Genomic DNA, 21049 nt, shown 5'->3' on the forward strand with positions numbered 1-21049 from the left:
GTTCCCTCGGCCCCCAAGTCAGGTGTCTTCTTTCTAAACGAAAGCGTCTATCTTGAGTTCGCCAACTGTTGATGGGGTGAACTATCTTGATTGCATAAACGAAACGTAAGCCTACTGACGGTATAGGCGGGTAATTGTCTCGACAAGGGAAAACAGACTCTTTGACAGTTTAAGAACCAGGGAGCGGGCGAAGGAAGCGCAGAAAACAGCGCACTTGACTTGGGTTACGTCTTTGGGAGGAAAACCTGAATAATGGCATCGAAATTTTACAGCCTGACGGCTAAACTGTTGACAGGAGAAATATTTAACTTCTCCTCGCTTCAGGGAAAAGTCGTCCTTATTGAGAATGTCGCGTCTCTCTGAGGCACGACCGCCAGGGATTACACCCAGATGAACGAGCTCCACGAGAAGTACTCCGGTAAGGGGCTCGTTATCCTGGGAGTGCCCTGCAACCAGTTCGGCCATCAGGTGAGGAAACTCACTCTTACTATGCTGTTTACCCCCCCCCCCCCCTCCGGGTTTGTACAGTTAGTTTCTAAGTTTTTATTTTCCCTAATTTGCAGTTCATCATGAAAAAGCTTTTGCCTAAAAATTGTAATTTAAATTGAAGAGATGAGGATATTAGTTTGTTTGATTTATGTGGTTAAAAATGGTCCTTTGCATCTGTAGTTTCAATTTTGAGGGATTTTTATTTTTGAAGAGGAAATTGTGGTTTATTTAAAGTTCCACCTAACAACCAAATAAATATTCATTATACTTCTATTTTTTTCTTCTTTGTTTTTTGGTACTTTAACGCATTAAACCACATAGTTTAACGACATTAAGCTATGCATTAAACAACTTAGAAATGGTTCCTATAAGTTGCAAATAGTCGTAAAAGATTTCACAGAAAAGAGGAAGTTCGGTTTTCTTCGCTTAGTTCTTCCTGATCTAGATAAGAGGCAACATGAGTAAGACCGCCATAGTTAATGTCCGTATTAATGATCAACCCGCAGGAGAACTGCAAGAATGAAGAAATCCTCCTGTCCCTGAAGCATGTCCGTCCAGGAAACGGCTTTGAGCCAAAGTTTCAGCTCCTGGAGAAGGTGGATGTCAATGGGAAGGACGCCAACCCCCTGTTTGTGTTCCTGAAAGAAAAGCTCCCATTCCCCAGCGACGAGCCTTCATCCCTGATGACCGACCCCAAGCTGATCATCTGGAGCCCGGTGAGCCGGAACGACGTGGCCTGGAACTTCGAGAAGTTCCTCATTGGGCCAGACGGGGCGCCCTTTAAGCGCTACAGCAGGAGGTTCCTCACCAGCGACATCGAGGAGGACATCAAGAAGCTCCTCAGGCAGGCGACCTAACCACCCAACAGCTGACCCTGGCCCAATTATGTCCAGCAATAAACCAGGTTCCAACTTGTAATTCACCAGGGAGACATCCGTGGGGCCTTCTCTACTCCCTCTGTGGTTTCTCTAGATGTTGGCATCACCTGTGCTCTCCTGTGTCTGATAGCTGTGTTGTTTTGTTTTTACTACATGAAGACGTCCTCTGAAACCAGGTGTAAGGGGGGTGTCGGATGAAATGTAAAAGATGCAATGTTTACGGCTTCATCGGCTGCATGTAAAGCACGGTTGTGGTGTGATGTGAGGACCAATAAAAGTTTTTATTATCCAAACTTTGTCTTTTTAATTGTCCCCCAAACCTTATGCTCTATGCCATCGAAGCATCTATAAGTTTCTATTATCTTCCTTTTACTATTTGAATACTCTTTAGCAAGTAGAATAAGCTAAATTAAAAACATTTTGCAAAATGACTATTATATACTCCGTGGTCTCTACTCTTGCACACTGTGGCAGATCATAGTCCATTTTGCCACCAGACAGCAGGAGTGGTTAGTAATTATGTTGCATCACTTGCAACAACAGGTTATGTTGCAACACAGATGTTTTCTGTTCAGTCTCACCCGGTTGTCCATAATCACAGTGGAGATTTAAATTCGGGGTGTGGGTCTGCTTGCTGTAGTGTTAGATTTGAGATGTTTTTGATTGTGAGTGTTGTGGAGATTTATAGTGCCTTCCTAAAGTGGAAGGTAAACGATACATGAGTTTTTCCAGTTTTACAACTTGAGGTCTTTGGGGTTATGTATCAAACCACATTTGCACATCCAGAGAAAACAGTTTAAGCTCAGTCAAATGACATGGAAAGCATTTTTATTTCGAGTCTTGCCACAGGTTCTCAGAGGGTTTTTGTTCTGGACTTGTCTCGTGTGTCTGCAGCTTCTCCAGTTACTATAGGGGTTTTAGCTGCCTATCTGATTAACGCTCGCCTTGCAGGCACCAATCTGCTGAGGTGTGTGGCCACACCTTGGCAGCTTTGCAGACCTGACACAATCTCCAACCTACTCGGTGAAATGTTCAAAGCTCACAGTTCAGTTAAGGGACACATGGGGAAAAAATGGTTGCAGTAGAATCTTTTTTTTTTTTTTTTTTTTTAGGGATGTCAGATTAAAAAGGGGACTGAATACATATGCTCACCACACTTTTCAGATTTTATTTGAAAAGCCTTTTCACTTTTACTTTGCCCAAAAGAAATAGCTGGTTTACGATATGAAATCTAACATACACTAAAGTTTACTGCAATATAAAAAAAACATGCATTAATAAAATACCAAATTGCCAAAAATCGATTTATAGCACCACGCCACTGGGTTGCTTAAGCATGTAATTATTCCAAACACACACACAAAAAAAAAAATTAAAAACTTGAGGCTTCCAGTCTTTATTGTTCTTGGGTTTCAAATATTCTAATTTAAAAACAACCTGGATAAATATGCAGACAAGAAACTTAAAATGTTTCGTTTTTTTTTTTTTTCTACATCTCTTAGTCTGTCAGAATCGTCTCCTCAACAAAGACGTTTACAGATGGAAAGCTTTTCCTAGTCGAAAGCATAACTTGTCCAGGGAGGCACTAATCGCTGAATGATGTAACCAAGTCAGATCCAACCAGCAGACAAGACACATGCCATATGCAACAGGAATGCAGGACTTCTTTCAAAAAACACTGCAAGCACAATAAGTACTAAAGCGCTGTTTACATGTTGCGCATAAGATGATATCTTCTATCCTCGTCGTTGTCGATCATGTCGAAAACACTTTAAACTCTGCATTCAACTGGATCATTTTGTGTCCGTAAACAAGTTTTTGGGGTCTAAACTGCCAAGTTTTGCATCACATGCGCAGATCTTCATAAGTTTAAAGTTCCATGAATCAAAACCACCACTTTTATACCAGTTTATTTCTTTCACTCGGTGTGCTTTGAAACATCAAAGAACAGGCATTTCAGTACAGAGCTGCATGAATTGTACATGTCTAATGAGGACGAGCTATTGCAAGGTAAGCTGGCCAGATCCAGCAGCAGTCGAATGACCCTTAAAAAGACTAAGTGATTTAAAGAAAGTGCCCGGCGGACCATGAGCCTTAACGCTACGGTTACGCCACACCACCTTTCTGACTAAACACACCAGAAGCAGGTAGATTATGTACTTGTGAAGATTTCAAAGTGCCTCCTTTCTGTCAGGTTTGCAGGAATAAAAAGGCCGCTTATTTCACTTGATTATAAAAAAAAAGAAAAAATTGTAGGAGGGTGGGAATCTTCTCGAAACGGGCCCAAGAGACAGCAAAGTTCAAGCTGTGCTTTATTTAAAAAAAACAAAAAAAAAACAAAAAGCAAGGCCGACTAGCTTCCACTTGTCAAGTCCAATGTCAAACACCTTGATGCGTCACAGCTGCGGCAGCTAGGCTGCGGCAGCAAGGCTGCGGCAGCAGTGGCTCTATGAATCCACAGCAAATATTTTCATTAAGGTGGCATGTATTACTCTGTGTGCACGTCACACTGTTAAACTTGCATTTACATCAGCACAGCGATAATTTCAACAAATAAATGTAGGCACAAAGCCAGTACCCTGCTCACTTTCTGCGTCGTCTCTTCATAAATACCTAGAATCACTTTGGTTGAAACAATATCAGCATTTGGCTTTTATTTATTTAGTTTTTTTTTTTTTGTTTTTTTTTTGTCATTTAAATATTTCTGAACGTTTTCGTGGGCGACAGAAGAATTCGCGGGCACTTCTAACATTCTGCTCATCCGGCGAGAGCTTCTGTGTTTATCTGTGTTCCTCTGAAGTCCCGGACTAGTAACGCTACGATCACCTGCTTCGGGGGGGAGGCAGTCTCTCGGTTCAACTCTTCTGACACGGTCGTTTTGTTGAAGACGAAAAACGGACGAGACGCAAATCAAATAAACTCGAAGGAGGAAGGGTTAGCGAGTCTGTGGAGTCCTCTACCACTAAAGAAGCACTGTGTGCGCATATCCGAGTCTCTACTCGTCACGTGTGTTTTCAGTGTGTGTTCGTTAAGTCGGGGCTCCTCAGTTTGTGTCCATGTGGTCGTCGCCTGACTCGGTGGCTCCTCCCAGCGAGGCCGGCGGGTCGGGTTTGGTTAGGCTGTCCTCGTCTCTGCGCTGATAAAAGAGCACGTAGGCTGCTTTAGTCTGAAACGAGACGACAGGGTTGGGGGTCACTACGGCAACAAGGACACCAGACACTGTGGGCGGAGAGCCAGGGAGGCACAGGAGCCATTCGTATGGTAAATAAAACAATAATTAAAGTGTTAAACTCACCACAATCTGATCCTCAGAGGCAGACGAGACGCTGCTGTCGTCAAAGTAATACCACTTCCCATCCATTTTGTTCTTGCCATAAGCCGTATCTGTGTCGGAGGACGGAAAGTGTTGAGAAATCACTATTCAGGCCTTTTACTAAACCACAAAATATCGAATCAAAGCAGTCTGAGGGATGCAGTAAAGATGGATTTACACTGACGGCTGTGCTTCAAGATATTTCACGGTCTACTGTTGTATTGCATCCAATGTGGATTTTGAATCACGTGCATCAGTAAGTACTGAAATATAGTACTCACAAATGATTTTTTATTTTTTTATTTCTTTAAATCTAAATGATTTTTTTTCTCCTTTTTTATTAATATCTGGATTTACATTTAGGGAAATAAGGTGACTTACAGTGGCCGCCTCCCATTCCTCCGTAGTGGTTTGAAACAGCAATGAGGTCGTAGACGTAAGGGCCCGCTTTTGGGTCACACACAAACTCTGACATGTTTAGATCCCTGACAAAAGAAAATGTTTGCTTCAATTTATGCTAAGAAGAAGAAGAAAAACAAAAACCTTTTGAAAATGGTTTCCAAACAGAAGTCAGCATGTGATAGATATGTGGCTGTCTGACTACATAACCCTGCAGCAACTTCCCTATTTTACACACACACATACACACTGCAGCTAAAGGCAAAGTTATACAAACGGAAAAGTCCTGCCTTATGCAAGTTGTACAGTAATAAAACAAAATGGGTACCGTATTTTCCACACTATAAGGCGCACCTAAAAACCTTCAATTTCCTCAAAAACCGACAGTGCGCCTTATAATCCGGTGCGCCTTATATATGGACCAATATTGAGCCACAACAGATCTGGCAACTACAGTAAGCAGCCGCCGACTTCCTTTTCCCCCGTAGAAGAAGTGCATGCTGGGATACTCGGGGACCACTTCTTTACAAATGTGGATGTTTAATAATAGAGTACGTAACAAATAGGCAACCCAAACTGAAGCGTCTATTCTATGCGCCTTGTATATAAAAAAAGTTTTGAAACAGGCCATTCATTGAAGGTGCGCCTTATAGTGCAGAAAATACGGTAATAAAGAACTGATGTTTTATTGCTCTGAGTTCTGATCAAAGGTGTCGGAGACAAGAATCGAGTTCACTTCTGAACACAATATCAGCATTTCCTCATTCACACATCAGATTAATATCCGCAATTTCCTGATTGCGCAATCCTGCACTGCTGGAGTTATAGTATGAGGATTCACAAACAGGAAACTTAAAACTTTTCTATTTTGTTATGATACATAAACAATACTGATCTTACAAAAAGGAACGTGAAAGTAAAAATGCACAAAAACAACACGACTGGTGACTACCACATACTTGAAAGTATTCTAATGGAATTCATGAGGCAGACACAAAGCATTTCATTGTGAAGTGGAAGAAAATGATACATACTATTTAATATTTGGCAACTATACAAACCTGAAAGGGACAATATAAGTTTTACACACAAAAAAGGGAATGTCGATTTTCAGTCTTTTGAGTGCCAAACTAAAACCCCAAAACTATCGATGTAATTGTAGTAAAATATGGTTTTAACTGTATAGACTTAGAAAAGCTGAATAAAAAAATGCATGCCATACTGTTTATATTTGATTTAGATAAAAAAAAAAAAAAAATATTTTTGTTTTCACTTCATAATGATGCACTTTATTGTGTTGGTGTATCACAAAGATCTATGAAAAATAAAGAGAAGTTTGTAGTTTCAATTTGACAAAATGTGAAAAAGTTGAAAGGGGTTTAAACGTTTTCGCAAAACACTGAAAGGCTGACTAATTGACCATGAAGAACAATATAAACTCCAGCCTTCAAAATATATGTTCTCCTAGATAAAAAAAGATAAAACACAAGAGTATTCACAATGATAGAACCTCAGACTGGGAAGAAAATCGGTGATTATATCCAAACTTCCAGTGTCTTGTGCTGGAAGCTTAATAAATAAATAAAAAACAAAAGGCACACCAGGTCTTGCTGCCTTGCACTGCCGGAGGAATTCACTGATGGGCTAAAGTATTTTAAATGATGACATTTAATTTCTGTTGCAGAAAGTTTTTTGACCGTCGTACCTGATGGGAAAATCCACCAGTGTGTCGAGTTTGTCCCTCCAGCATCGGTTGTAGGAGAAACGCTTCAGGTGAACGACCAGAATGCGAGGCAGCGACCACAAGTCAAACTTTTTTGTTGCCTGTTGATGTTTTTTACAGGTTGGACAATACCTGCATTAAAAAAAAAAAGAAAGAAAAAAAAGTGTTTTAGATAATACTACGGTACAGTGTGTTTCCTATAAGAAAAATAAAAACATTACCAAGGGTCATGTTCTCCTAGAGTCTCCATCGTAGTAAAAAGCTCAATGCATTCCTTCAGACCCACGGTTGTTTTCTTTTTTTGAGGCTGCAGCATGCTGTCGTGCTTCTCGTAGGCCTGCAACAGACATTTGAATACATGCGGATTAGTGTTTGCATGAGACGCCGCAGAGTTTATCTGAGGAGAAATGAGTCCCCTGACCTCCGCTTCCTGCTCATCGTAAAACTGTTTCTTGGATTCCGTGTCCCAGTCGATCGCCACAGTGGAATGTGCTGCAGACAAAACGTGGGAAAAGGCTGAGCCGGCACAAAGCAGTTCTAAAATTAATGAACAATTCATGCAAAGCAGATGTAAAAAAGGATGTAAAAATATCAATGCTGACGGTTAAGTTTGAGGACATTTCCGTCGCAAGGCAGCGGGCTGATGTTGACGGTCCCGTAAGAGTTGACTATGCTGAAGGTGAAGAGCTTGGCTGCGTTCCCTTTAGAGCCGTTCTCCAGGTCTGAGCTCTCCTCCTCCTCTTCAGACGGCCCGTTCTCCGGCTCGGGGCTCACCTGGTGATCCATGGCCTCGTCTTCACCTGAACAACAGAAACGTAACCTTCATTTATTATGAAAATCCTCTTATAACTACACTTCCCTCAGCAGGACAACAGTGGCTCATATCTGCCAATTACCGTCATACAGCCCGTTGGCTTCGTTGCAGGTTCCTGAGTGGTTGCTACCGTTACTGGAGCTGGCGCTGCAGGAGGCCCCGTCTGACCGGGGGCTGCCGCAGCCCCCCAGGCTGGCGTTGAGGGCAGACGATGTGGAACATTCAGGAGTCTGGCTGCAGCTGGACAAAGTGGCGGAGGCCGAAGCTCTGCTTTCGGTATTTGGACTGTGCTGTTGCTTGACGTAGCGTCTGCAGCAGAGGACAGGGAACGACAGCGATACTTAAAGACAACAAAAATGCTTAACTTTTGAATAAATACATTAAGAAATGATGAGATGTCTCTGGAACTGTGATCTGTATCACTTTAATTTATTTATTTTTATATATATACACATTTCCTACCCGATTCTTTCCAGAATCTTGTCGTAAAGAATGTCAGCCAACAGGTTGTGTCTGGGCACGGAGATGAGTAAAGGCTGGCCGAACAACAAGGTGCTAGAGGAGCTGCCCACGTGTTTGGAGTGGCGCTCCCTGAAATACACAGGCAGGTTCATCCTTTCGCTATCCTCCTCCTGGACCTCATATCTGCAAAGACGAGACACAATGGATCACAGATTGAATGTGAGAATCTACAAATCTCTGGGGGTCACCTTTCAATAATCAGGACTTACACAAAAATGTCATCTTTTTCCATGATTTGGTTGAGGGCATCATCTCGTCTGTAAATTTTATGAAATCTGTGATTGTAAACGTCGGCTACCACCATCTACGAGGACAAGGAGGGTTGCGGGTTGAAAGTAGCAGCCAAAAAAATAAAATAAAATATCTGAGGAAATAAAGAGGGTGGGAAATCTGACCTTTTCAGGAGGAATCCCGCAGAGCCTGGACAAGGCGCTGCAAAGGTCCGTCACTGCTCCCAGTTTGGGGACCACCACTCTGAACTGCAGAACGAGGAAAACAGAGCTGGGTGAAATATTTCTATAAACATATTAACATGACTATAGCGCCTTGTAAAAGTGTCCAGACACCTGTAGCATTTTGCTAAATTATAACCACAAACTTCACTGTATTATATTGGGGGGGGTTTTATGCGGTTAATGTGGGATGTGAGGTGATGGAAACATGGGCTCCAAACTAGTATTTATTAAAAAGAATTTGTCTTTTGTAATATATCGTTTTCTACCTCAGGCTAAGCCAGGTTGAATGTGGAGGAACCGAACATCGACCTTCATGCCTTTCCACAGATTCTGCACTGGAGGTCTGATCAAATCCAACATCCTTTGAGTTTAATCGTTCCTCTGGAGCTCTTGGCTTTATGATTGGGGTTGTTGTTCTGCTGGAAGCTAAACCTCCACTCTACCTCAAGTCTTTTGCAGCTTTTCTTCCATGACTACTCTGCATTTTTATATCCTCATTTAAGCAAACAGAGGTCAAAATGACATTTACAAAGCAGAACAAGTCAAGATAACAGACACACAAATCAAAGATATTCCTCTTACACTCCTTTTTTTTCTCTCCATCCCTTATAATTGGTATTGAATGTGGGTGTTTTTACTTTAGGAACTATCAGTAAATTGTTCCATGAATGAGGAGAATGGAAGAAAACATTATTTTGTAAAAATCTGTTGGAGACGTGTAAAATAAAAAAAACTTCAGAAGCCTCACAGAATAACTCTATTTATATTGAGATTAAATTGGACACAGATGGACTCCATTTACTGATTAGGACATTTCTGAAGGAAATTGTTTGCGTCAGATTTTATTCAAGGCCGTCAAAATAAAAGAGGTTGGCTAAAGGATGGGGAATTATTGTATTCTTTATTATGATTAAAAGGAAAAAAGTTCTAACAATAATTCTGATTTTGCATGACGATGATAAACTCTGATCTGCAAGACTGTAAAGCCCGAAATCTTAACTGTCCTGCCATTAAAATATGATTTAATGCCATCATTCCATATACCTTCACTGCACAATTAATAAAAGACTGTACTGAATTTTTAAAGACATTTGTAACCCCCTTTGTTACAATTTTTACTGATTACAGTAAAAATGTAGGTCTATCTCATTCAGCCTACGTAACCTGAAGTTTAAAGGTGCAAGAAGAGCAAATTTGAAAACATTAATGAGGAGTGAATACTTTTACACAAGAGCCCTGACAACAAAAGCAGGTGTTAAAAGACGAGACGCAACGAACGAGTCAAAGGTGCTGAACAGTTCAGACTCTGAGCTGCCAGACCGAAGCCCGACTTTTCCCATACCTGAGTGGGTTTGGACTGGGGATCCGACTGAACTAGAAACACCTCCATGGTCCGGTCCTTTTTCATAGGGAGAGGCAGCGTGAGGTAGCAGAAAGGGTCGAAGGTCACAGACACTTTGGAGCACTCTGGGCACACTAATGTAGACTTAAAGAGGCCGTGGAAAATGTCGACGATGACGGAGTCGTTGCGCAAGCGGTGGTTTGTCCAGGCTTCCTTGGCAACAATCTGTAATCAAACAATAATGAAAGCTTTTACTGTGTACCAATTAACTGCAACTCAACATAGTAACAGCAAAAAAATGAAGAAAAAAAAAATGCAATAATCATTGTAAAAGAAAGTCAACTTTTTTTTGTAAATGCTCATGAAGTTTTTTCAGCTGCTCTTCCACAAACGGACACATTTTAGTTTGCAGTACTAAACACTGCTTCGATGCTGCATACGTCATCTGGACGACCCTCTGCGTCTCTCAGGGCCAGGTAAGGCTTCTTCTTGACACGGTTCAGATCTTCGTGGAGTCCGTCCAGCAGGAAGGCCAACAACTCCTGAGAGTCCTGCTGCTGGTAGCCGGAAAACTGTGGAGCGAAGCGGCCCACCTGGGTCTGGAAATCGAGATGCACACGTGACTGCTTCTGTCTGGCTTCCTTTTGGTGAAAGTGAACCGGACTGAGATTTGTCTGAAGTCGCTCACTTTGAAGGTACGCGGGGCCACGTAACTGCTGCGGCTCATCCACATCTGCTTCACCAGGTCTGCGTAGGCCTCGGCGATCTCCCCCCTCATCCCCAGGGGATTCTCTCGGTTAATCTCTGCTTCATACTGGTCTGTGAGGAAGTACTCTGTGAGTGGAGACACATTGCTCAGGCACTGGAGGAAGAGGAACAAGAAAGGAGATTATGAAAACAAAAATGCTAAAAAAAAAAAAAGAAAATCACATTCTTATTCGGTAAGCTGTAAATCTGTAAAGAATATTTGTGTCGTTTTGAGTTCTTTTACCTGGAGAGCAGAGTTCATGAAGCATGTATTGCCCAGATTACTGAGACCGCACAGGCCAGGCTGCGATTGTGATTCTCTGTAGTTATAGGAGGAGCTATATGAATTATATCCCCCAAATCTGTGGAGAGCAGGGATTTGTTACTGGCGGTGGAATAAAACATACACGCAATTCTCAGATCACTTCTCAAAGCCCGGCCTAACAAGCTTATTGCACGTTGGTGTCATGTATGGAAGCGGAGAGAATTCAATTTTTCAAAAATGTTCTAATTTACAGACATCAATATTTATTCTAGCCAATAGAGCTACAGTCAGTAAGCTAATTGTTGGAAACCATGTTCAGTCTAAACCTTTTAACCATACAATGCCGAGTGATGCTAGAATAGAACAGAATATATTTTATTGCTCCCAAAGGGGAAATTGCTTACTTGTTGACAAGCTACTCCATCCAAAGTGTCAAATATTAGTAAATCCAAGTATAACTATAGGCGATATAAATTGTTATTTAAATAAAAATAATGTACTATGAATTGGGAACAGCACCGGCTCCACCAGAATTACTTTAAAACACCATATTTGACATAATATGTGCATGAAAGTAGATCCAGTGTCAAGAAGAATGGCAGTTATATTAACATAAACACATACAAACATCATGTAAATCATCAGGTAAAAATCATATTCACAACAGAACATGTCATTTATATGTTTTTAGTGCCCACATCTAACAGATCATCAAGATCACATTCATGTTCTTCATTAGTGCATTGATACAGTCAGACAATCAAACTGACAAATAAAAATGCCTAAACTAGCCTGTGGCAAGCATGCAAAAAAAAATAAAATAAAATAAAATCAATAACAGGTTTGTTTTTCTAATTTAATTATGTCTTTAGGACATTTGCATGTCAAGCCAAATTTCTCCAGTTGTCTACAAAGTTTTATATTTAAAAATGTGTGTTTAAAAGATGCTCCACAGGAAAGCACTAAAGCATTCCCCTCGGAAAGCAGCTAAGTGGATTATAAATAATACGGCTACTTTAAGTCAAGTCACCACTTGAGGAAACAAGAAGAAACACTTTGGTAAAAATAAATAAATAAAAAGTCTTTGCCTTAGTGTGTGTTAAAAATGCACAAAGGCACAGATGTTTTCTGACGCAACTGTGTGTTGTTTCTGGTGTTCTATTTAATTACATCAAGTTTAATGGCTATACTAAAATGCATTATAAGTCAGTTTTGGCCAACACCTTGCGTATCTGAAGCAGATAAATATATGTAAAAGTAGAAGGTAGCAAAGGAATATATGAAAATTTTTTGCTTTGCCTGTTGTTAGAGGACGTGCTGTTATTCAGAGCGTATCCGGGGCTACCGTCACCATTGGTTACGGTTGGGGATACGCTAGCTGATGAATTTGAGGAAAGTTTAGGGGAGGTAGTAAAATTCCTAGATGGAGTTGCACTGGACCTGGAGAGAGAGGAGAAGAGCGTTTCAGAAAGTAAATTATAACCATTAATCTTAACGTACAAGAAAAATTATAATCACCAGGGAGACAAAAACATTTCTTCACAATTTGAAATAAAAAGAGGTTTGCTTACTTGGGATGGGAAGCTTGTCTGGGCCACGTGCCGTCCTCATTCTTGCGTTCGATCACAAGCACCTGTGGGAAAAACAACCAGAATAAAAACATGCCTGCTCCACATTTCCAATTTATGGCTGTTACACCTCAGATTAAGTGAACTCAGGAAATATGTCAACTGTTGCCAAGCCGTTGATAACCCCACCTAAAAGTGTAGGTGTGGTTATCAAATTATTTATAGTGCTTTATTTTCGCAGACACCTTTATATCATTCCCAACACATGAAGAATATTTTTGGGGAGTTCAATAGTTTTATTGACTTGCATTTTGAAAAGTAACCATGTTGTCCCCCATTGGAACCTGATGAAATGAAGAAATGGGGCCTGTGGGAATTTAAGGAGTTCATCACACCTAAAAACAGTTTTCCCTGTATAACGAAGGTACAGACTTGGATTATTTTGGAATTCATGGAGAACCTATTTTAGATTACAAGAGTACAGTTTATCAAAACTTAATTTTATATACAACACTCATTTTTTCCTAAGAAAGTGATTTCAGAATCACATTAGCTGTACGCCAAATTCTTTGAAATTAACAGATACTTCACTTGATGTCCTGGCTCAGTCTGTGTGTAATCAATTCTCAATAAGCGTGAGGTCGATTTGAATATCTGAAATAAATGAAGTTTCACAGTTTTTCTAATTTTCATTTTGAGAGACACTTATCTAGTCGCCACCGAGTTCCAACATGTATCCATACTTCATAAAAGTGAAGGGACATTTCTAACATACAAAACAATCACAACACAAGGCCACAGATAAATATGTAAACATATGACGCAGTTTAAACCACAATTCAACCCATATTTGTTAAGAACAAGAACTACATAGTGTAGTAAATGAGAAGGTTCTTCCTTCTCATTTCCTTCCTTCTCACATCACATTAGGCTATGTGATGTTCCTGTTTTTAGGCAATGCCTCTGAATTAATTATGCAAGTACAAGGAGTGCAAATACGTTCAGTGTGTTAGTATGTTCAGCAGTCTATCTGGAGTGTGAACTACCTGTCCCTGGAAGAGGCCGGCATCCTGTACAGTGCTGTCTGGCTTGTTCAGCTGCTCGTAAGTGTTGCTCATGTATTTGTTCCAGAGTCGAGTCTCCTTCTCTGAAGGGATATTGAACAACGTCCGCATCTCCTTCTCTATGGTGTCTGAGAACAAAAGGATCACATGCTGTAAACTAGCACAGGCGCAGAAATGAAAGCTTCCCCCGATTCACCCGGAAGTCCTGACATCCTTCTTACCTATGGTATCAGCTTTACTGAAATGCCGTTTGACGACATTTTCCATGTTGTCGTTCTCGCACAGGTTGAGTTCAAGCAGATAAACTTCCACCTTACAGTGCTTCACAAACATGCCATGTTCGACCACCTAGAAGAGAAATGTGACATTATAAGAAAGCTCAGATGATGGTTTGCCACAAATCAACATGACATGGAGGGAAAAAGTAAAGCACCTTTCTGACGATGGGTCTCTGGCCCTCGAGGCAGCTATACCAGCTGACCAGCTTATTCCACGCGTCAGTGGGTACAAGGACGTAGTCCAGCTCATCTATAAGGTGCTCTTTCAGGGCCTGAGTCTCCTGGTCTTTAGAACATGAATTAAAAGTATTATTTCAAATTAACCTTTGATTTCATGTTCTTTGCTTTGAGAGAAAATTATTTTTGAGTTTTACCTGAGAACAGCCCAGAGTTGTCGATTGGTCCTGGATAGAGGCTACGTTCCCCAACATTGTACATATCCCAGCTGTCAAATCCCACATACTTTTTCCACTGTTTGAACCATCGACTGTCTATAAGATACCTAAGACAGACAACACTGGTTAAAAGTCAGAAGTTACCACACAACCAGTCAGAAAAGAGTCAGTTTTGTCTTTTCCAAACTAAAAAAAAAGGGGGAAGAAATGACAAGTTGGATGTTAATAGGATGCATTCCACACAGCCTCATGCCTTTGCAGAACATTATGCAACAGCAAACTGCCTTGGCATTTGCAGATATAGTAACAGTAGGCTAGTTTCGACTTAATCTCATCTAAAGCATCTCCTTTAGTTAACAGGCTTGAATCGGAACAGTGTTGAGTGTTCATTCAGCAGTAGCAGCTTCTATAACAGAAAACTATGGTTCTATGCTCCCTAATACAAACTAGGTTTTGACAAACTTTGAAAAGGATAGAGGATATGATAGACATTCACATAAAATAAATAGTTTTAGAGGGAAATGTAAATAAATGTACAAACACCGTAGCTGTGAAGGTAACAAGGTTCATGAGAACGTACGTTTCCTTAGCTTTAGTATACAAGACAAAGTAAATAACTGCTACTCCGACTATTTCCCATTGAAATATTTATATGAAGTAGTTTGACCAGCTTTTGACTAGAGCTGCTTTAGTCATGACTGGCTGTTTCTGAAGAACTAGATCTGAGAAACAGCCAGATCTAGAAATATGAATAAAAACTGTCTTGTCTTGTCAGAAAGCCGGTTTGACTGGAAGAAGAAGCCATCAGATATTTACGGGGCCTGCTCGCTATTCCTACAGTTAGCTTCTTACAACTAATAATTAAATATACGTTAAGATAATATCTCAATACATAACGTTGTTTGAGTGGACATCTGATCTATTATAAGTCATTCTTAGTGTTTGTGATCATCCCATACAGGTCTCTAAACAGAACAGTCAGACTGGTTAGCAGTTAGCATGCTAATCTGTTTGTCATTAGCGCAACAGCTTTCAGTTTAGGCTTTCATTGCCGCTTGTTAGCTTTAGCATGCTAGCACTTCCTGTTTCATGCTAGCTAGCCCTGACTAAGACAAACAGCGTTTGGATGCTGTCGGTCCTTACCATTCGTCGCCCTTTTTTAAAGTTGTTTTCAAAAGTGACCCAATATTCTGTTTTTGGTTTTCTATTGAAGGGGTAGGCATTTGTGCGGCTACCGGCTCTGTGTCAGAGTCTGCCGCGCTGCCCGACTCGGGTCCGCCTCCCTCAGCCATCATGCAGCCAGTGGACCGGTGTCGTGAACGCGCGGGGACTGAAGCACAGGAGCGAGCGTCTCGCTAAACGTTCTTCCTCTACGACCCATAGGCGGAGGAGCAACAGGGCCCCTAATGGTATAAAAGTGCAACTGTGCCAAAAGATCAACCAACCTAGATTTATCTTAAATTAACGCAGTTACTTAACAGAATTTAATACTTGAGTGTCTTTGTTGTCCACACTCCATACCGTTTGGTGGCGGTAATGCACCATTTTCGTTGTTTGCCAACCGCCAAAAAACATAAAACAAGAAGAAGCTCAAGCAACCTCGACATGTGGATAACCATCATTACCAGTGAAAAGTATAGTTATGACTCTATGACAGGTTAAATCAGTACCACAGAGTATATCTTTATCATTTAACTGGTTAGTAGAAATTTTTGTTCCAACATTTGAACCTGGGAAAATGGGCAAGTTGAAGGATTTAAGTGAGACTGCTAAAGAACTGAGTCAGAGCAAACCTGCAGCTCCTCTTGGTGAGTCCCTCCTGCTCTGTGGGTCATACCTACTACAGTGACAAAAATGCTCTAAGCTTGTGAAAATACAATTCCTTAAAATTTCCTGATTCTGTGCAACTAAAGGCAACAGTTAAACAATCCAATTAAAAAGAGCACGTGGACACAGTGGCGATAAAAACAGCCCACTTTCCCTATTGTGGAAAGTATTGGGAGCCCACTTAAAGGGGGGATGAAGATATGTATTTACCGGGGATTATACTACAAAGAGGTAACTATTTTATCCTTCAGTTACAAAGATGCTGTATGTATCAAAACAACTCAAAAGAAATTTGACTTAAATTTTTCAACTGGATCTCAACTGGGAACTGAAGCTCCAAGGTGGAGCTTTGTGGAAATAGGCAGTTTATTTGTGGAGCAGATTAAGGCGTCCCTGAATGGCTGCCATGGAAAATTCAAGGATACATTAAACATGCATGAATGAGTCAAAGCAACATTCCAGGTATGCTTTTTCAGAGGAACTGATCTATGTATAACATGATAGATAAATCAAGAGTCGATTTTGAAAAAAAAAATCTCGATATATACAGTTAAGTCTTTCTCAGATCCTCTCAATAGTCCAGGTCAAAACAAACCTTCACAACCTGCTCAGTTACTCCACAATGGTAAAGATTTTGGCTGCTCTTCCTGGATCTGATGTTCAACCGTGAATCAGCACGTCCTTTCTAGCAAAACGAGATAAACCTTTCCAAGGAAACTGAGAAATGTGATCTCTCAAAAACCCCGGCCACACTTCCCTGGCTCAATTTCTGAACCGTATCAAACACATTTGCTTGAAGGCAGAATAGATTCAGGTGGAAAAGACCACATAGATCAGAACATACAGTTTCAATGAATGAGTTCAAAGATTAGGTAGATGGTCAATGTCCAAGCAACATCCGAGGCAGGAGCCGAGGATTGCATTCTTCCTTTCGATTTAAAGATGGCATCCTGCATCCCGTGTGATTAGATTATTTGAGATTGTGATGACCTATCATTTCAAACCAATCTGCCACTTCTCCTCAAACATCCAGACATTTTGTCCAATTATTGCTGCTTAATTGGAATGGTCTCTTCTTCAACTGTTCTCTGTAAACCCCACAGCAGTGAGTGAAAGTTCTAGCAGAAAAAAAAAACAGTTGAAATATGCATAAAAAAAAGGCACTAATGTCATCATTCTGTAATTATCAAATTGCTTGTTTTCAAAGAAAGATGTGCAACTGTACACTGCAATGGAGAAAACCAATTTTAATCAAAACTATTTCTAGACTGTAAAAAATGCAAAGTAATGTTTAACCTTACAAAATTGACTGTCTAGATAACAGAAGACATTTCTATAATATGCGAACCTCAGCTGGTCCCAGGTCTGCTTCCAATCTTTAGAGATAGACACAGAACAAGTGCTCTACTATCAAACCATGGAGAGATTAAATAGTTTAACCTGTACAATGTGTTTTGTCCTGTTGTTGAGTCATGATGCATTGGAAATGGAAATAAGTCTAATTATACATGGGAGGTGGGGATGGGGGGGAAGGGACTTGTACCCAGTAGTATTATGAATGCATACACTTACAAGAGAATCATAATGCAGTTTTAATAAGAAATATGTCCTTGTAAATAAAATAGCAACTAAAATGTGTTTCATCGACATGAGACAGCTAGAGTGTTTCAGTAGGTTAAGATATTTTCTGGACTGGAAAAGGAATATTTGAAAGAACAATGACCATAAACGTGTAAACGTCGCACATTGTGAAAACACACGGGGAAAAAAACGGATCCCTGCAGTGACTAAATTTAGACCAGGCAATCAGAAGATCCCACTTGGCAGCTCCTTGTTAAACATGCCATCAAAGTCCAGCTCCCTGCTCATCAGTTCGTCCTCCACACTCTCTAGCGCCCACTGGTGGTCTGTTAGTTCTAGTGCCTCCCACTCAGCCTACAAAAAAAATATATATATACATCACATGAGAATCTGTCCTTTCTTACCAAAGGATCTCATTATACTCGTCATATAATACATACTTTGAAAGCTTTATTTGTATCTGCAGGCATGGCCATGGCAGCACCACTCATCTGTTCCTGCATGATCCTAGACTGGTCGGCACCTGGAAGGATTCAGAGGCATAGCTACAATCAGCATGAGCGAATGGTTAATCATGACTGTCTGCAGATGGGAGTGATTCTTCATTAACTACGCTTACCATTATCTTGACCTAATATGAGGGAGTACATGCTTCTCAGTCCAAAGACATTTAAGAAATACCACGAAGCTGAGCTCACCCTAAAAGAAAAAAGAAAAGAGTGCACATAGATAGTCACGAGAAGGAGAAGGTCACATGCTTGATATAAGCACAAAACAAATGTTTCAGTGAAGGTCAGAAAGTCCTGCTTTATTTCTTTACCAGGAAGCATCCAATGAGAGGAGTTCTATTCCTTGCTGCAACATAGGCTTAAAACGCAGGGTGAGAGGGAAGGGAACCTTCGCTGTGTCGAAACACAAGCACAAAGACAAAACATCTGTTACGTTAAAAAATAATAATAATTTAAAAAAAAAACACTTATAACTGAGCACACCACGTTTAGATCCGCAACTCGCTATGTAACAGGAGCTTCTACATTTTAAGAAGAACTAATATTACTTGTTACAAATCCAGAAAAGGTCCAGTTGATCCAGCCACCGATGAGGATCATGGGAAGCACGTTGGTGACGTTGCCCTTCATCATGTCCGTCAGCATGCTGGGATCTGGGAAACACGAGACTTGATTTTTCTACGCCAATATGCTGTGCAACATTTTTTTTTTCAGCATCTTCACCATTGTTTTGTAGTAAGTTGGGGGGGAAAAACTATTTGCTGAATGTACGACAGTTACTACAGTTTATATATATATATGAATAAAGAATTATGCTAAATAAAAGGGTTAAGCTATGTTACTTTGTTTAGACCACTATTTTAAATAAAAATCTTCTCTTAGTTAAGATTACAGCGCAGTGACAACACCATGAGAGGCAGTAATCCACTAGGCCTACCAGTCATGGGAGACGGTGGAACGACCTTCCTCTTAGTCTTCTTAAAAAAGCCGTCCTCTTGGTTGTTGAAGTAGAACTTTCTCATCAAAAAGGACTAAAACACAGGAAGGTAATCAGTAACGCTGTTGTTAACTACAGGCATGGTAAGGAACAGACAGAAGACGGTTGATCACAAGTCAGCTCATCCAATAGTTTTACTTACATTAATTCAATTAGTTTTGTATCAAACTCTTGTTGCTTATAGCAGATCATTTCCTATAAATAATAAACTGAAACACCACCTCACCTTGCCTATTAAGTTAAGACGCTAAAGATGTTTTTCAAAATTACTTAAGCAGATAAGAGACTGAGAACAACTTCTTATATTTGTAACAAATCAAAAACCTAAACTAATTTCACCTAATTTAACCATCATTTTACCAGGTGAAATGTGTGAGAGCCAGTTGTTACTTAAAAACATGACCTGATAAAGTTGATTAAATCTAAGTATGGCAGTTGAACTATCTATTAATATGAGCTGATTGAAAAACTCTTACTACTATTTTTATGATTTCGCTTTGATGATGTTTTGAATATTAAACACTTTGGTAAGATTGATGTCTTACCTGTTTCGGAATGTATTTTCCATTTTCTCTGAGAATCCTGCTCCGTATAAGAACCTGGCTGAAATTTTTTACAAAGCACACAAACATATATTACTGCATTTCAACTGAACTTGTGTCATTTCCATGTATTGACAGGTACAGTGTGCTTACCTGTCTGAAACCTGCTCTAAGGTCAATTTTTTGTCACTCTGCAGAAGAATTGAGACATAATGGCGAATCACGCCGACAAGAAAGGTGATGAAGACAATGGGCAGAACCACCCAGAGTCTGATGTTGGAGTCCAACAGAAGCTCCGGTTCGGCCATTCTGTCTGGAGGAAGACACAACAGAGCCAGGCAGGCTGTACGTCACGGTGCGACAGATATTATTCAACCTCATTAAAGAACCGGAGGGACTGTCTGTTAATAACGCCTTATTTCAACCTCAAATCACTTGTTAAATAGCATAATATTAGCTTCTTGTAGCTATCTATGAACCTTTAGACGGAAGGTCTCTCAGATCACTATAAAATAGCCACAGAAAAAAAGAAGCTAACAATGTGCTAACGCTAGCCAACTGGCTACCTTCTTCCTGATGTCCGTCACGGAGGGTGGGATCCAACAAGTCCTCCCGAAGAGGCGACCCCCGCTTTGAGCTTTATTCCCAGGATGCGAAAGACAAAACACATCCGCTGTGTGAGGGTATCAAATATGATAGATAATTTTTTTAATAAAATTGCGTTACATCTCAGCTATGGACACAGCGTTTTGCTGACTGCGAAGAATGAGAGCAAATTTCTGCTTCTGCAGCTCCTCGTTTACAGAATCTCTCGCTGGCGCTGCAGCGCCACCTCGCGGTGATGAAGGAGATCTGTGAAGCTACGTGTGACTTCAGTCATTGAGTTCAATTAGGAAAAGACAAGTTTCAATTTTAGTCAGTGGAAATTGATAACCCCCCCCCCCCCCACACACACACACACACACACACCCTGGCCTACAATCTTCACCTTTGGCATAAGTGAGTCTGATTCATACTTTGGCAGTGCATAGTCATAAATTGGTTTATCATTTCAAAGCTCTTGTTCTTTTTCAGAACATTTTTTTCAAAGATGTCCCAGATGTGCTTTTTTTTCTAATAAACCATCTGGTACACCAGGTTAAAGCATCATTTTGCTTGGAGCCTGTGAAGAGTGCATTTCCTTTTCAGAGAGAAGATATGCTACGTCTCTATCTATCTACATAGATAGATAGATAGATAGATAGATAGATAGAATGTTTTTTCTTACTTTTCTCATTAAATGATTGAAAGATATGTATAAGGGGGCAGCATGGAAAAAGTAGCAGATGATGAGGGAGAAAC

The 21049-nt window shown here is 40.4% G+C and overlaps 3 protein-coding genes across 3 annotated transcripts; 1 reads left to right on the top strand and 2 right to left on the bottom strand.

Annotated features, from left to right (window-relative positions):
• Nucleotides 1-182: 182 nt before the first annotated feature.
• gpx1b (glutathione peroxidase 1b) lies at nt 183-1660 on the top strand. Its single transcript, XM_008409859.2, has 2 exons — nt 183-468; nt 996-1660. Exons 1-2 carry the CDS (start codon nt 253-255, stop codon nt 1344-1346), a joined length of 567 nt encoding a protein of 188 aa, XP_008408081.2. The 5' UTR covers nt 183-252; the 3' UTR covers nt 1347-1660.
• A 2346-nt stretch (nt 1661-4006) lies between these two features.
• usp4 (ubiquitin specific peptidase 4 (proto-oncogene)) lies at nt 4007-15596 on the bottom strand. The gene is made up of 22 exons (XM_008409860.2): nt 15396-15596; nt 14232-14359; nt 14013-14143; nt 13801-13927; nt 13562-13707; nt 12519-12580; nt 12247-12387; nt 10927-11044; nt 10624-10797; nt 10376-10534; nt 9936-10160; nt 8534-8617; nt 8348-8442; nt 8079-8261; nt 7699-7925; nt 7405-7602; nt 7224-7294; nt 7024-7139; nt 6785-6934; nt 5062-5165; nt 4663-4751; nt 4007-4533 (listed from the first exon to the last, which is right to left on the bottom strand). The coding sequence occupies exons 1-22, from the start codon at nt 15545-15547 to the stop codon at nt 4411-4413; spliced, it is 3003 nt and encodes a 1000-aa protein (XP_008408082.1). The 5' UTR covers nt 15548-15596; the 3' UTR covers nt 4007-4410.
• Nucleotides 15597-17303: 1707 nt separating this feature from the next.
• On the bottom strand, nt 17304-20494 carry emc3 (ER membrane protein complex subunit 3). The gene is made up of 9 exons (XM_008409861.2): nt 20275-20494; nt 19862-20021; nt 19712-19769; nt 19107-19200; nt 18718-18822; nt 18481-18562; nt 18280-18359; nt 18101-18183; nt 17304-18014 (listed from the first exon to the last, which is right to left on the bottom strand). The coding sequence occupies exons 2-9, from the start codon at nt 20014-20016 to the stop codon at nt 17886-17888; spliced, it is 786 nt and encodes a 261-aa protein (XP_008408083.1). The 5' UTR covers nt 20017-20021; nt 20275-20494; the 3' UTR covers nt 17304-17885.
• Between the last annotated feature and the right edge of the window lie 555 nt (nt 20495-21049).

The sequence above is a fragment of the Poecilia reticulata genome, linkage group LG5 (assembly GCF_000633615.1).
Source record: "Poecilia reticulata strain Guanapo linkage group LG5, Guppy_female_1.0+MT, whole genome shotgun sequence".
In the NCBI taxonomy this organism is placed as follows: domain Eukaryota; kingdom Metazoa; phylum Chordata; class Actinopteri; order Cyprinodontiformes; family Poeciliidae; genus Poecilia; species Poecilia reticulata.

Bases quoted from the DNA above. Each gene is read 5' to 3' on its own strand.
- emc3 (XM_008409861.2), bottom strand. From the start codon at position 20,016: ATGGCCGAACCGGAGCTTCTGTTGGACTCCAACATCAGACTCTGGGTG. The intron at 18,563-18,717 runs GTAATATTAGTT...GTTTCGACACAG, and splicing joins CTTTTCTGGATTTGTAACAA to CGAAGGTTCCCTTCCCTCTC. The intron at 18,184-18,279 runs GTAAGCGTAGTT...GAATCCTTCCAG, and splicing joins CATATTAGGTCAAGATAATG to GTGCCGACCAGTCTAGGATC.
- usp4 (XM_008409860.2), bottom strand. From the start codon at position 15,547: ATGATGGCTGAGGGAGGCGGACCCGAGTCGGGCAGCGCGGCAGACTCT. The intron at 7,926-8,078 runs GTAGGAAATGTG...CCTCTGCTGCAG, and splicing joins AAGATTCTGGAAAGAATCGG to ACGCTACGTCAAGCAACAGC. The intron at 7,140-7,223 runs GTCAGGGGACTC...TGTCTGTTGCAG, and splicing joins ACGATGAGCAGGAAGCGGAG to GCCTACGAGAAGCACGACAG.